The sequence below is a fragment of the Opisthocomus hoazin genome, chromosome 6, assembly GCF_030867145.1.
Source record: "Opisthocomus hoazin isolate bOpiHoa1 chromosome 6, bOpiHoa1.hap1, whole genome shotgun sequence".
NCBI classification, from domain to species: Eukaryota; Metazoa; Chordata; class Aves; order Opisthocomiformes; family Opisthocomidae; genus Opisthocomus; species Opisthocomus hoazin.
The window spans coordinates 19293811-19308505 of record NC_134419.1 but is presented as its reverse complement, the minus strand read 5'-3'; the positions used below and the strand labels follow the sequence as shown (position 1 = coordinate 19308505).

The 14695-nt window shown below is 44.5% G+C and overlaps 1 protein-coding gene across 1 annotated transcript in view; it reads left to right on the top strand.

Moving 5' to 3' along the window:
• TGFBR3 (transforming growth factor beta receptor 3) overlaps nucleotides 1-7385 on the top strand; it is a 126005-nt gene extending 118620 nt beyond the window's left edge. The window contains exon 17 of the mRNA XM_075424894.1: nucleotides 3812-7385. Within this exon, the coding sequence (XP_075281009.1) occupies nucleotides 3812-3930 (119 nt within the window). The 3' untranslated portion in view covers nucleotides 3931-7385. The remainder of the gene's footprint in view (nucleotides 1-3811) is intronic.
• The last annotated feature ends 7310 nt before the right edge of the window (nucleotides 7386-14695 follow it).

Sequence of the window (14695 nt, the reverse complement as noted above, 5' to 3'; positions counted from 1 at the left end):
GCTTTACACAAATGAGCTGTTTTGTTCATCTTGATAGGCCATTAACATTAAAATATCAAATAATTGACAGCAGAAAAGAACTACAAATATTGGACAAGGATTGTTGTGTTGAGTTTTTTTCATGTAGGGCTTTTGCTGATTTCAGTCATGGAAAATTTTCTGCCAAAGCATCAAAACTGTGCTTTAGAATACTCTAGATTCCCTGAAACAACTTAACGTGGATTACAGATGTCCTAAGATATAAAGATATTAGGGGAAGAGAGGCAGGAAGCTAGGATTATAGCAACAGAGGAGGATTTTTAGCTGACGTTTCTGCAAAAGGACTCCATACTTCTGATCCTTTCTCCAGTCAGTTAAAGGACATGAAGGTGCCTGAAAGCTTTCCACAGTGGTGTTGGTCCTGCCTGGAGAGGACCCAAGGGCAAAGAAAAGTAGCAGAGATTTGCCATCATTAACCCAGTTTGCCTGGGTGTCTTAGGAAGCAGCAAAAATTTTTCAGTGTGCATGGATGCAGAAACCCTTCAAAATTTAACCATATAAATATGTATCAATGTAATATCTGTCTTAATAGGAATAATTGACTGTTTAGGAAGGGATATGCACAAGCCTGATTAGTTAAGGAGACCGTTAAATCAAGTAAACTGTGTTACAGAGTCACTTCATGCTCTTAGAAAGTGTGCTTTCCTTCTCCACGCAGAGGATACAGTGTTCCAAAATCTGAGAAGTTAAAAGCGTCTCTCCTCCCCCACTTCTCCTTTCTTTATGGGATCTGATTTAAAATAAACTGACATAGCAACCAATTATATTTGGCAAATGGAGATAGAAAAGCAAACATTCAGACTTCCTGGACAGGGAGTACAGCTGGCAGCTTTCCTAAGTGTGAATAATAAAGTGCATGTTGTTGCATTCAGATGGGTACAAGCTTGTTTACTGTCAATAGATGGGACATGTCCATTTCGAGCAGTTCTGGTTTGGTAACATGTTACACATAAAGCTGTTTACATTAAAAAGACAGATGGGGAATGTCTCTTCAGTGATAATTTACATTTCTTTACATTGTTTTCATGAATATTCTTTAACAATACTTCACTACAGATTAGCTAGGTGTTGAGGAAATCAAATGTGGAAAAAATCAGCCCGTCCGAACATAGCTGCTGGACTCTGTTCATAACGTCACTGTGATCTGGATATTTTTCGTTCAGGACATTGAGAATTTGTTGTTGTTCCCCAAGAAACGGTGGTACATACAGCTGCTGATCATGCTCTAGAAATGAGGTGCTGCAGAGGCAGCTGAGTTGCAGCGGAGGGGAGGGGGCTCCTACGACGCTTTCCGGAGGAGCCGGGAGGAGCAGAGCGAGCTGTTGGGCTCGCACGGGGACTCCGGCACTGCGCCTGTTGCTTTGTCGTAAAATAAAAACATGTGTTTAGCTTATAAATGAGTGCATGGTTAGATGCATACAGATTGTATTGTGATGCCGAGGCTGACGCAAGGCTGTGTGTCATCGTGTGGGTGGTGAGACGGGCGGCTGCGGGGGGCCGGGGGCCCCACTGCGGGGGCTGAGCAGCTTCTCCCCATGCTGCCCCGCTGTTTTCTGGTGTTTGTGTTCACTTGTTTTGTTTTAATGAAAGGGAGTTTGCTTATTGCTGCTTCTATAAACACATCCTGTAGTACAAAAGGAAGGAAGACTTGTACACAAACAACTGGAGGAGAAGGGAGCAAGCCGGGAGGGGAAGGCATCCAAACAAGGCTTACGACAGCTTTTACAGCGCTGTGACACAGACAGTGATTTTATACAGTTTATTCTGATGGGTTGCAAAGCTATTTCCAATGCAAGTTAGAGCTGAAACTCGGTTTATTTGCAGATGACTGGGGGTAGATTCTGACCTGCTGCATGTGAGCAGAAATCCACTGCTGATGGACGAGCTATGTAGTTATTTCTTCCACTGAGAAAGAGTCAAAATCTGCTCACAGGAGTAAATGCCGGACTGAGCTCTGAATTCAAGAGTGAGATCCTGACACCCTTTTTAAACATTTCATTGGCCTCCTGAGCAATGTGGTTTAGTGGTTTAGTTTGTTGTTTTTCTGTCCTGCCCATCCTTTCTTTCCTCCCTGTTCCTAAACCAGTGGGGTGTAAGGCAAGAGCTGTGCATTGTGGGGCTTTACGTGCACTTACAGCTGTGGTGTGAGCTCCCAGCGAACCCGCTGGTTTCCATTACAAAGAGCACTTGCAACCTCTGCTGTGAGAAATCCTCAGACCTCTGAATACCGAGCAGCCGCAGAAGGACATTTTCCGTCCCGAGACAGAAAGCGTTAAAGGCACGCTTCCTCCGCAGCCGTGTTCCCGAGGAGCTGGGGCTCTGGCAGCTGGGCAGCAGCACACAGGGCATGGGGATGTGCCAGAGCAGCTCCCACGGGAGGAAGCTGGCTCAGCCTGGCTTGGTAACCCTCTGGATGCAGGCTGTGCCTCTAGCCTTCAACCTGTCGCTGAAGCAGTCGTTGGGAAATGGGAGCTCTACCAAATCCTGAGCAGGGAAGAAAAACTGGGCTCTGCAGACCTGGCCTGTGGCGTCAGGTTTCAATAACCTAAGGCAATGTGAAGCAGGAGAGCTGCGTCACTGTAAACTCATTAGGCAGGAGATGTACCAGCCTTTTGATTTTTCCCAGTCATTCCTGCCCGTGATCCAGCAAAACATTTCCATCTTGCTCCTTTGCTGGGAAAGCAGCCGTGCTGGTGCTGGCTGCCACGGCTGGTCTGCAGCTCAAGCAGCAGCAGTCTGTCGGCGTGGCTGTGCTGAGATCACAGGTTCACATCCTGAGAGAGGAGCTCAAGGGAGGGGGCAGCCGCAGCGCACGTTATATAAACTTAGTCTTGCCATCTGTTTTGAAGAGGCTATTTTGTAATATTACTACGGTTGCAGATTTGAGCACTGTAACTTAAAAAATACCACAGTTAATGGTTTCCTATGTGGCCTCATAATCTTTTGAGCATTCACATAATCATGCAATATTTACTTCCATGCTAGTTGAGAGCTGGATTTTTTCCATAGGATCCCAGCCACAGGTGCAGAAGGCGTGGGAGGAGAGCAGACAAAAATCTAGGTTTTATCGGGAGTCACACATCTGGCTGTAACTCCTAGTGCTTGATTTGGCAATCCAGATAAGAAAGGGCTTTTAATTTATTGTCAGTAAACAATTAGCGAGAAATGGTGAGACTTGTTCTCACTACAGGTTAGAAGTGCTACACACACTGTGGTAGCTGTAGGGGAACTTCCTGCGTGTGATATTCGGAGTAAATCAAGTCAAGCTTGCAGGGTTGTCTGTTGTTTTTCTACACAACAAAAACTGGCCATGTCTCAAGCTATGTGGCATCCAGCTGATTGAAGAACATTATCTTCAGCTCCACTTTAGTAAACATGCTGCTCTATAAACTGGCATTAAAACTAAAGCCTACATTTCATTGGCCTTTTTCCATGAAACTGGTCTAAGTCATGTAACGGGACCGATTTGAGTGACAGCTGACAAGAGAAGATGAACAGTGTCTGTCTTGGTAGTTTCCATCAGCCGCTTTCAAAGTGCTTAAGAAAACAGCAGTATTATTTTCCCTATCTGCATAGCAATGCTAAGGTGCCATAGTCCAGTACCGTTTTCAGCAGTACTCTTTGAGGTCTGTCACCCCCAGTGTTCATTGCATGGAAACGCCAACCACCAGCGGAGGAAGGCTGGGAAGGAATGGATTATTGTTTTCTATGACAACTAACGCTTTCAATTTCCCTTCTCCCGACGCCGCTTTTTCTCTTCCCTTTCCCTCAGGGGAAACAGCGGGAAGACAGCAGGTCCCTACGTCCCCGCCGGCCTCGGAGAACAGCAGCGCCACGCACAGCATCGGCAGCACGCAGAGCACGCCCTGCTCCAGCAGCAGTGCGACCTAACACCAGTGGAGCCCAGCTGAGGAGCAGCACAGGAGTGCGCAGGTTCAGAGGACTGTGTGCAGACATCAGCTTTTTACACTTAAAGGATTGGTTTGATTCCTTTTGAAAAAAAAAAAAAAAACAAGGAGGGATTTTTCTACAGAAAAAAAAAGACTGATTTTCTTTTGGGGAAGCCACTGTGCGTGTGAGTGTGTGTATGTGCACACAGTGCATGGGTAAACACAGTCTGTTGGATCTTCTATAGCATGTTATGCTACATGTGACAAAGCTACTAATTTTACAGTACTGCAACCTGTTGTAGGGGTCCGTGGGCCCTCAATGTGAAATCTATGCCAGTTTGGAAAAATGCTGCTTTGTCTATTTGACGTTTTTCTTTCCCTAAACCTTCTCATTGACACAAGGTGTTCATCAAGGGAATTCAACAAGATAAGCAGAACAAAGATGGTCTTGGGTCAAAGGTTTTGTATTTGTCTAAGCCAGAAAGCTTTAAGGTCAGATCTCTTTGGTTAATAACATTTTATTACTTCAGCTATGTTTAGCCACTTTTGAGTAACCTTTGTTTTGTTAAGCTTACACAGCTACAGCATCTCATTTGCTTTCCTGTTGTGTTTGCAGCTTCAGGTTTGTTCCAGGTAGTTTTGTTTTAATATGCATTGATTTGCTAATCGGAGAAGAGCACACTCTAACATTCCTTTCTTGTTCTCTGGGCCAAAGCTCTGCAATAAGACATTTTTTTAATCTACTATACCAAATGGACACACACAAATATTAAGACAAATAATGTTCTTGTGCACTAACATAGATGTGTGTGAACCTTTAATGGCAATGTCTTTATGCAAAGAGATGTATACCTAAGTATCCAAAGCCTAACTTACCACTTTAACTATTGGGACGTTAGCTCAGTGTTCCTTCCATACACAAAATATGTCATGCATATATATATATATATATATATATATATATATATATATATAAAGAAAAAAAACCCCAAACCCAACTGTCTTTTTGGTTTGTAATAGGTAGATAGAGGAGATAAAGATTATTTGGTTCTAATCCTATAACTAACCCAAATTCCTTTTGAAATAAGAGATGGTTTGGGGGGCACAAAGAATGTACAGTAGAGCCTGTTGTTTATGCAGAACACTGCCTATCAAAACGAAGCTCTTCTCTTGAGATAGTTGTGCAGCTCTTTGTGTCAAACTGTTGTAAGAACACTGCAATTGGATAGTCCCAAAGTGGTGTCAGAATATGGAAATGGCAGAAAGGTACTAATTGTCACAGTATTTTTTTTGGTGTCATTGCCATATCTTGACCTTTGAATCGATGCCAAATGAAAAAAGACACTTTCAATGAGTAATTGTTTGACTGTTATGTTGCCACTTTGTAATTGTAATGTGTTCTACTGATCCTTCTCCTTTGAGGAAAAATGAGCATTGTTTTCCTCTAAAAATGAGATGAGTAACTTTCATTAATTTTAGTGAAGGTTGCCTGTGTTCTGCAAGAGGAGAAGGGAATTCATTACACTAGAGTGATAGTCTGCTCTGAAGTCTGAGCTGCAGATTTCTTTTGCTGATTCTACACCTGTGCCTTGCTGATGCCAGGATGGTCAAAGTGCAAGATATGCAATAGATGTAATTGCCCAGGATCGGGCGCAATATTACTCACTTTAAATCAAATCTGCTACTAATCCTGCAAACATTTATGCATGCGAGTAACTACATGCCTCGTCCTTGCTAGTACAAGCACATGCTCGACTCTACGCGTTATAGCTATTCTCAGAGTCCTTGGAGATAGTCGGTGTATTGAGTTACACGTGTGAAAAGTGTTTTCTGTTACCAGGCCAATGAGTAGCCCTGACAACATCGACGGGATTGTCACACAAGCATAGTTATCCCCATGCTTAAGGGTGTGCAGGATTGGCTCTTTTACCAGGTGTCGGGAGGATGAATGTGCTACCTGTGTGGTTGAAAAGAAAGCGCTTTGCCTAACCTTCAGCAGAATGTATTGTATAAGCATATTCTATGTGTAAAGTCTTTAAAGATGTCTTCAAAGAAGACTAGAGTCTTTAAGTTCAATCATAGCTATATTTTACTACATTAAATTTCTGTATAAAGATATATTTAAATGTTTTAGACAAATGTAAGTGACTCTATATGAAATGTTTAATTTCAGTTACTGTGAAATTTACATATTTTGTAAATGCTTTTCCCTGTTTTAACCCTTTCCTTCCTCAGATTTTTTATTAAGTAGTTTCTCATAGGAAGTATTAGATTTGGTTGTTGGGATGGACAGGTTGAAAATTTTTATGTAAAATAGATGATTGTATATTTTTGAGAGAAACATGCTGCATTATCAATGTTTTTTATCAAAAAATTTACTCTAATTTTAAAATAATTTACAGATTTATATTTACTGTTAGATAAACCAAAAAATATATAAAGATCAAAGATTCAATTTGTTGACTTGTATTTGAAATACAGTTTAAATTAGCTGAACTTGGTGTACTCAGCTATTTAATTCAGAAATTTTAATCAATCTGAATTAATTGTCTATTGGAGGTTACCAAAACTACATGTAATTACTTAGCAGATGGAACAGCCATTTCTGCTTCAATAATGAGAGAGAGAGAGAGAGAAAGAGAGTGAGAACACCAAACCCGGGCATTCCCAGTGAATAGCTTTATTACAAAAACGTGTAGTACTTTCCAGCAGCTGTGAAGCTGCCTGCAGTTCAGAGTGCCGAGACACCTGTAAGCTCTACTTTTCTAGCAGCCATTTGTCTCTGCTGCAAGTTTCTGTGTGTGGTGTGGCAAGCTCCGGAATGCGCAACTGCAAAGCCACCGGCACGCTCCTGTCCCAGTGGAGGGCTTGAGAGCTGGGCTTTGGAGGGGCGGGCTCGGTGGGAAATCTCAGCGTGGGGGAATCGGCTGCAGAGGGACTTATGTATGAATGGGAGGACTGGGCTTAAAAGGGACACCTTCTGTCTGTAAAAGCTATTAGTAACGTACTTAAACTCCGAAGTAGATTGCTCATTGTGTCATGCGTTGTCTAATCACTAACTCTAATCTTTTACAACGCTTGGTTTTGGACATTACTATATCCCTATTTCAAGAAATCAGATCTTTCTGTGTTAGGCTATTTTTGTAGCATTTTCCACATGGAAATGGATTTTGCAAAATGTCTGTAGATGTTGATGATTGTAACCTTCCCTCTGCCCTTTTCTAACCATTTCTCTCCTGTATGTACCACTCTTTCTGTTTTGTATATCTACCTCATGCTTCACAAGAAGACTGTACTGTTGGTTGAACTGACAGCCCTTCGTGCGAGGTGACTGTTCTGCCTTGTTGGTTGTCGTTCACGGGGATGTTCGTAGTGTTATCAGATCTTCGCTGCCATGTTCCTACCAGTTCCAAACACAATACTATCACCTTCAAATAAATAACTACATTTCTTTAAGATCCAAGTGCCAGATTTTTTTTTAAATCAAAGAATGGGAGAAACTCACTTGCTAATACCTGTGGCCAGTCTGAACACCCCATTTGTATTTCTTAATGCATTCAGTATTTCAGAAACTTGTGGAAATGCCTAGGTGTACAGTTTTGATAACCACAGTGTCATGTCATCTTAGTCTCTTGTGCATAATAAAGTATATATCAATTTATTAATAATTGATGTGATGATTCATTTATTTGAAGTTGTGCAGAGCCAACAGCGGTAGATCAAGTTCTGTCTCGCTGATCTCACTGCCGTGTCTTCATGTCCCATAAACATCAGTGGGAATTGTGTGCGTTAAGGCAGGATTTGATTTTGTGTGACCATCTCCATATTCTGCTTTCTGTGTTCTTTTATCCATTGGCTTTGGTGGTGACTTTTTCAGTATCATGGCTTCTTGCAGAAACCAGTAGATACATTTAGTTAAATGCTGCTGTTCTTCACTCGAATTTGAAGCCCAAAGCTCTGATCCTGCAGGCGTTTAGTTGTTGCATGTCGAGACGCAGCCTTGGCCCCCCCCGCACAAAGCCTGGCTCGAGCGTGGTCAGGCCTGCGGGCTGGCTGCCGGTCGCCGGTGGAAGCAGCGGGGCCCCCTCGGGCTGCTCTGACCTTGGCTGCGAGCACGCCAGCGACGCGTGAGCGAGCCCGAGATATGTTCTCATTACCAAAGGGTCTTCCTGCGCTGGAGCAGATAGCTTGGCTGTGTATCAGCAGGGCAGGGGCTTGGGTGTTTACTGTCCTGCTTATTGCTTTGTTTCCTGTATTTCATGAGCAAAATATTCTTTATGGGCGCTCTGGGGGAGCCAGCCTCGGCGGTATATCCCTGGGTTGTTCAAAGGTTGTGGTATCAACTCACAAAAGAGTTCCCCAAGAAAGGGATCTAAAATGTTTAACGATCACTTTTAAATATCAAGATTCCTTCAGTACAGAAAAGGCTATTAATTAGAAGCAGTTGTAAGCTTACACGTTGCCTGTGACTTACAACTCACAGTGGTGCGATAGATTTACTGCTTCACAACAACCGTATTTCAGTTTCTGCATGAAGACAATTTTTTTCCTTTGGAACTGAGCTCTGTAGAGCTGACCCTCAGTGTAACGATACTGGAGCTGTTCTTCACCTGCACCTTTAAGATTTGTATTTGGACTGAGACATGGTGTGAGAGCATGATCAGTGTCTCATATGAGGAATTAATTTTAAAATGTGTTTATTAGCCAACAAATTGTGATACATTTGCATCAGTATTTTTAGACATTAAGAAATGAAAGTCTTACCATATTACAGAGTAAGCATCGATGTGATGCGTGTTTGTTTCTGCCAGGCATTTGTGAGTGAAGCAAACATTTTGGAGAGTCAAAAAATACCAAGTGCCAGTTTCAGGAAAAACACAGTCCAGAGCTCTTCTATTTTAAACAGAATTAAATTTATCACAATGTTCCCTTCAAGACAATATAAAAGGAGAAGGAGCCAGTATTTTGATACATTTTCACAGCTGTCACTTTGTAATTGTAAAGCAGATATTTATGAGGCTGGCGGTCTGTTTGTAGCTTGGGTTTTGTACTGTATTCCCAGATCTCCGGCCTAGAGCTGGCCTTGCGGACCTGTGTGCACTTACACTGTTTGAATTCTTTGCACAAGAAAGATCAAATTACATCACTTCACCTACCCAAAGAAGGTTACGGCTTAAATTACATTTTTTTTTTATAGAGGCTCATTTGCTAGAAGCCTTCAGGGACCCACTGCAACACGTCCAGAAGATGACGCTCACCGAGGTGGCTTCAGGCGTGCTGTGCAGCCAGTCTCGCCGGCTGCCTGGCATTCACCGCGGGGCCCTGCTGCCACTTTGCTGGGAGGAGGAGAAGGATGGAGAGGAGTGGCGTTCACAGATAGCTGAGGAAGAAAGGCAGCACAAAGGTGGTTAGTTGTGCACTTTTTAAAAATGACAAATCTTTTTCCACCCTATTATTTTGGCATGGGTATCTGAAGAACTGGTTAAAAACTATTTGGGTGGAGTCACTTTTTCGCTCTGCTGTGACTTACTGCTGCTTGTAAACTGCCAGCTCTGGTAAAGAACATACTGTACAGACAAAAAACTACATCAGTATTTTAAAAATCAGAATATTAGTGTTAAGCAGAGAAAGCTGGTGGTATTTAAACATGTGTTAAATAGCTCAGCAAACTCACTCCCTTGTTTTGTCAGCCATGTAAATGATTTATGCTGTGCCTGCTAAAATCAAAGTGCAGTCCCTGCGAGTGACTGTGGTGTTCCCAGCTCTCTGAGCATTTCACCTCCAGATTTCCTTTGTAAATGGGGTGAAAGGCTCAAAAAGTTCTCAGTCTGTCCTGTAGCGCAAGGAGGCACATCCCATGGGGTTGTAAGAGCTTGGGATGTCGGGAAAGTCTGCGCCCCACGCAATGTTTTTTTGAGTCCGTGATCCTAAAAGTGATTAGTAACATTAGCTGTTAAGAGTGGAAAATAAAATAAACAGGAAGATTTAAGAGGATCGTACGTACAGGGCATTTGCAGCAGGAATACTTAGGTTTTCACAAAATTTTTGAATGCCAAAACATGTCATAGAAAATTTAAATCAGGGAGAGGAAGCTATAAAATACGATGAAGGAAGCAGTTAGAAAGTGTCTGGAAATGGGAGGCTGAAGACTCGTGCCGTGCTTCGGCCTGAAAGGCCGGGAGCTGGCGGGCTTCCAGGGCCTCCAGGCACCGGCTGCGGCGGTGGCCTGCGCTGGGATACAAAAGGCTCCGGTTAGGAGCCACGAAGCCAAACGGCAACCGGCAGCGCGAGGCTGGGGAGGGCCAGGTGCGCGTGCTCGTGCTGCGAGGAGGAGGAGGGCAGGGAAAGCGTGAGTCCTGCCTTCTGGGGAACTCCTCCCCTGCGAAAAATGGAGTGTGAAATGAACAGCTCTGTCGTGAACGAGAGCAAACTGCTGCCTGTCCCTGTCTGGCTCGCGCAGGAGCCGGGGGGCAGGCGGGCGGCGGGGCAGCCCCACTGCGGGCCAGGGTGAGACCCTTGGCTTCCTAGGCGGGCTCAAAATGGCGGCATGGGGCTCAGCAGCATCTCAAGGGGGCTTTGCGGTGGAGCTCGGACAACGTGAGAGGGGAGGTGGCTGCCAGCGTGGGGGTGCCGGGGGGCGGCTGGGGGTGCACAGCAGCACTCAGCGATGGCTCCCCTGGGGAAGCAGGTGTTCGGGAGTAGGTTTGGACGAGGACAGCCATGGCGGTCCATGTGTGCCCAGTGGGAACGCGTGAGGTGGAAGGCGGAGCTGTTGTGAACCTCTTGTGATGAAATTAAATGTCGCTGTTGCTGAAAGACGCACGTGGGTGTTGACAGGGAGGGAGGGCAGCTCAGATTTTTAGCCCAATAGCTAAACTGCGGTGTAACTGAACCGCAGCAAGCGGTGATGGCCCCTGCACCCCGAGGGGCGACGGATGGCACTGCACAGCGTCTCTGCGTGCAGGAGGCACCTGCGCGGGCTGGGGCTCGGTCACGACGCAGACCTGCCCTCGCTCTTCTGTTTGCAGTGGAAAGAGACCCAAAGGCGGGGTCTGGATCCCAGTCCTCTGCTGAAATGTGTCAAACGCTCTCTCAGAGCCACAAAACCGCGCTTGTCGGGCAGCTCCAGTGCGCAGGGCAGCAGGGAGAAGGCAGACTGCTGCAAGTGCCAGGTGATGAGAGGTGATGAAGATGCAGAAGAGGGTCAGTAGAGAGAGACAGGAGCAGATACAGGGGGATAAACACCGACATGAAGAAGATGAGGCTGTATTTTTTTTTACATAGACAAAGCTGGCAGTGCCCTCAGTCTGATGATGTGGGGAGTCAGTATTGATAATTAAGGATGGAAAAAGGAAGGAATCCACGATGATGTTATTGTCAAGTTGTTTCACAGAAAGTTGGATCAATGCTGTGATTACAAGTATTGTAGCATGAGAAGCAGAGCGTGCTGTCTTTGTCCGGCGAGAGTTGAGGGATGATTACACTGGAAAGCGTGTGCCCCGCTGACACGCTTTGTACCATTACAAAGCCCAAGTAAGTACACCCATGTTTGTACTGGCAGTGCTCTGTTAATTTTTCTGTGACTTCCCTCAAATGTGTGTCCCTGAAGTGAGTCATACTTTACTAGATGTTAGACAACAAGGGTCTGTCATAAACCATGAGGCTTTTGCCGGGCCAGCTGCCGGGCCCTTCTCCTGTCCCCACGGGCCATGGAACGCACAGGCTGATCTGCTCTGCAGACAGGGAGCGATTTCTCCTGGTTGGGTGGTGCCCATCATCAGCATCATGGGATAACCTACCCAGGAGGCCATAATTATATCAGGAACTTCAGAAACCTGGCTCTGGCAAGGAATTGTGTATGGTTAATTTTCTTTTCTGGTTTAATGGTAGGAGTGGGGTTATGTAAAAAATATTAATTACTGTGTTTATCTGAGTAATGACCAATAGCATGGTTACATGGACCCCAGCTGCATTTTTACAGCTTTCCTGTGCTTCTGTTAAGCAAAGACAAAACTGTGATACCAAAATGCTACGGAGCCATTCATTTACAGTTTTAAATATAAATGCACACATGCATACAAACCTACATCGTCCCATCTAGTAGTGGGAGAACTCAAGATTGGAAAGTGCCAGTGTATATGTCAGAGGAGAAATGCACGTGGACATGAATAGTGCAGAAAGCATCTAGAGTATGCAAGCCAGTGCTCCTGTGAACCAGCATTTTACATCTGGAATATATGACTCAATTGTGCTCTCTTTCAAAATCTTGCAGGTCTGGATTCTCTTTGCTCAGTTCAGGCAGCCAAGGGAGCCATCAGCCTATGCTTCCACATGGCCGCTGGAAGCAGGCGGTCCCTGAGGCTAACTCAGCACACCTTGCCTGTCTCCTGTACGGGCGCTGGGGAGATCTTAGAGCAATTCTGTTCCCGACTGAGCACCTGCAGCTGACTGGGATGAATCTGGATGTCCATCTTCTCTGGACAGTGTTGCTCAGGTTGGGGAGCAGTTCTTACTAAAATCATATAGCTGAATGGGAATGAACTGATAATTTCTCAGAGCTTATGTGTGCTGGTGGTGCCAGTGTAGAAATAAGACGATGTGAATTTATTTCTACATGATCAATGAAGGTAACAGTATACATGGAAGGAGGCTAGAGGGAGATCAGTGTCACTGCCATACAGGTATGCAGCTTCTGTCTCTAGGTGGGAGAACTCAGGTGTTACCTCCTGCTTACAAACCTTTAAGAAGATTTTTCACAGCATTGAAAGGAACCGATGTGTGTAAAACTGCAGGCACTTGCCAACATCCAGGCTCAGTGCCACATCTGAAGAAAAAAAAAGTTTGTTGTTATTGAGTCCATGTTTCATTTTTAGAGCAAACTAAGGGCCAGATTCTCAGCTGGTATGAACCTGCTCCTTTGACTTCAGTCAAATTCTGCCTGTTTACACCAGCAGAGCATCTCTCAAGTGTATAAACTGTTCTTTAGCACTGAATTACAGAAATACAACCTGGCAAGCAGCCAGTTTGAACAGCTGCCAGTGTACTTCAGATCCAAAGATGATTCCTTGAACTACAGCTCTTCCCTGCTTCTTTAGACTTTTATTGAAAGCAGGACCTATTCTCTAGTTCTTGCAACTTGAGCTCAGCATACTACCTGCTTTCTCCAAACATCTGAATTTTGCTCTGTAGCTGTAAAGCCTTTTTCCTCAACTCTAATCAGCATTAAAAGCTCTTATTTCCAGCGGAAGTTCTGACAACTGTGGTGCTGGTCCTCCTGTTTGCATTTAAGTTAAGAAGGCTCATATTTCAGATAAGCCAGTGCAAAATACCATACTCATTTTTTTAAAATGTATGTGTTCTGAGCAGGGTATGAAAGGTAGCAATGCGTTAGAGCTACTCTGGCTTCAATGAATTGTGTAGGTTTTACTATAAAAAAAACCCAAAGGAAGCTGAAGCAGGTGGTCTGAGCGGCGCACATGCAAGTATAAGAATAATGTGTTAATTAGGCAGAGAGATACTCTACAGCAAAGCCACAGGCTCCGTCTAACACCGCAAAGCCTTTGGTGGTTCTGTACCTGATCACAGCACACAGAGGACGATGCTCGAGATCTCTTTGCTCACAGAGTGGCTGTGGGCCTGCCCAGAGAAGTACCCCATGGTAAGTTTGACATGTTGTCTCTCAGCAGCAATGTAACTTTCATAAATGGAGAGAAATGCTGCTGATGTGCCGAGAGCTGGGCTGTGTTTCCCAGGTGCTGTCACTTCTGGACTTGTGAAGCCAAACAGCCTCCCGGCTGCCGGTGGGCTCATTGCTGGCAAGGGTGACAGCCATCAGTGGGCCACTGCTGCTCTTGTGTCTCTTTTCAAAGCAACACATAGCTAGCATTAGTCATACGTGAATCAGCTGTGACTGTCCCACCCATTACAAACCCTACTCACATTGCCTGTTTCCAGATGTTTTTAACTGGCAACTACTTTAAAGCATGTCCATGCTCTCGCTGGGGCTGGGATAATGAGCACTGCATGTGATGAAGCCCACTTACCAGTGAGGCTTAAAAACCGTTTCACTGATCCATGTTTTCAGGGGGGGTTTCTTTCTCTATTTCCTTTTTGAGCTCCTTGCCCTTCCTGCATCGAGTGCTCTCTGTTCACACCTCTGAGCATGCTTGCTGGACAAAGCAAGCACATCTCTAACTTGACACTTTTGCCTTTATCTTCTGGAATTGAATTTGTAAATTCGGTGACCTCATGGGAGGCAAAGAAGCAGCATGTGGTGAAGTGAAACGGTACATGGCATGAGCTCTTTAGCATTAAAGAAATATTCCAGAAAACAGTCTGCAAGCAAAATGTTGACTGCCACTTGCATTCAGCACTCATCAAATGTCTTGGAATAGCAACCAAAATAGCAAAATTACACACTGCTCTTAGACAAGCAGTGAACAGGAAGAAAAAGAAGAACAAAAAAGCTAGATGGGCTAAGTATGCCAGTTGTGTTGAACTCTGAGGAAGATTTTAAGTTTGTGGAAAGAAATTACTGTCCAGTTCTGTAAATACAGAAACATGAAGCTGTTGCACAGTGCTAAAATAATTTTTTAAGTAATTAGAGTAGTGATCAGTCATCAGATTTAATGAAACCACTCTTGACCTATCACGGGCTGTGCTTTCAGCATGCTCTGTGATTCATCCTCCAGGACTAAGATGTCTGTGAACGTCTCCCCTTCCCTAGGCCTGACTGCATAGCAGTACACACTGCGTGACCCCTGACA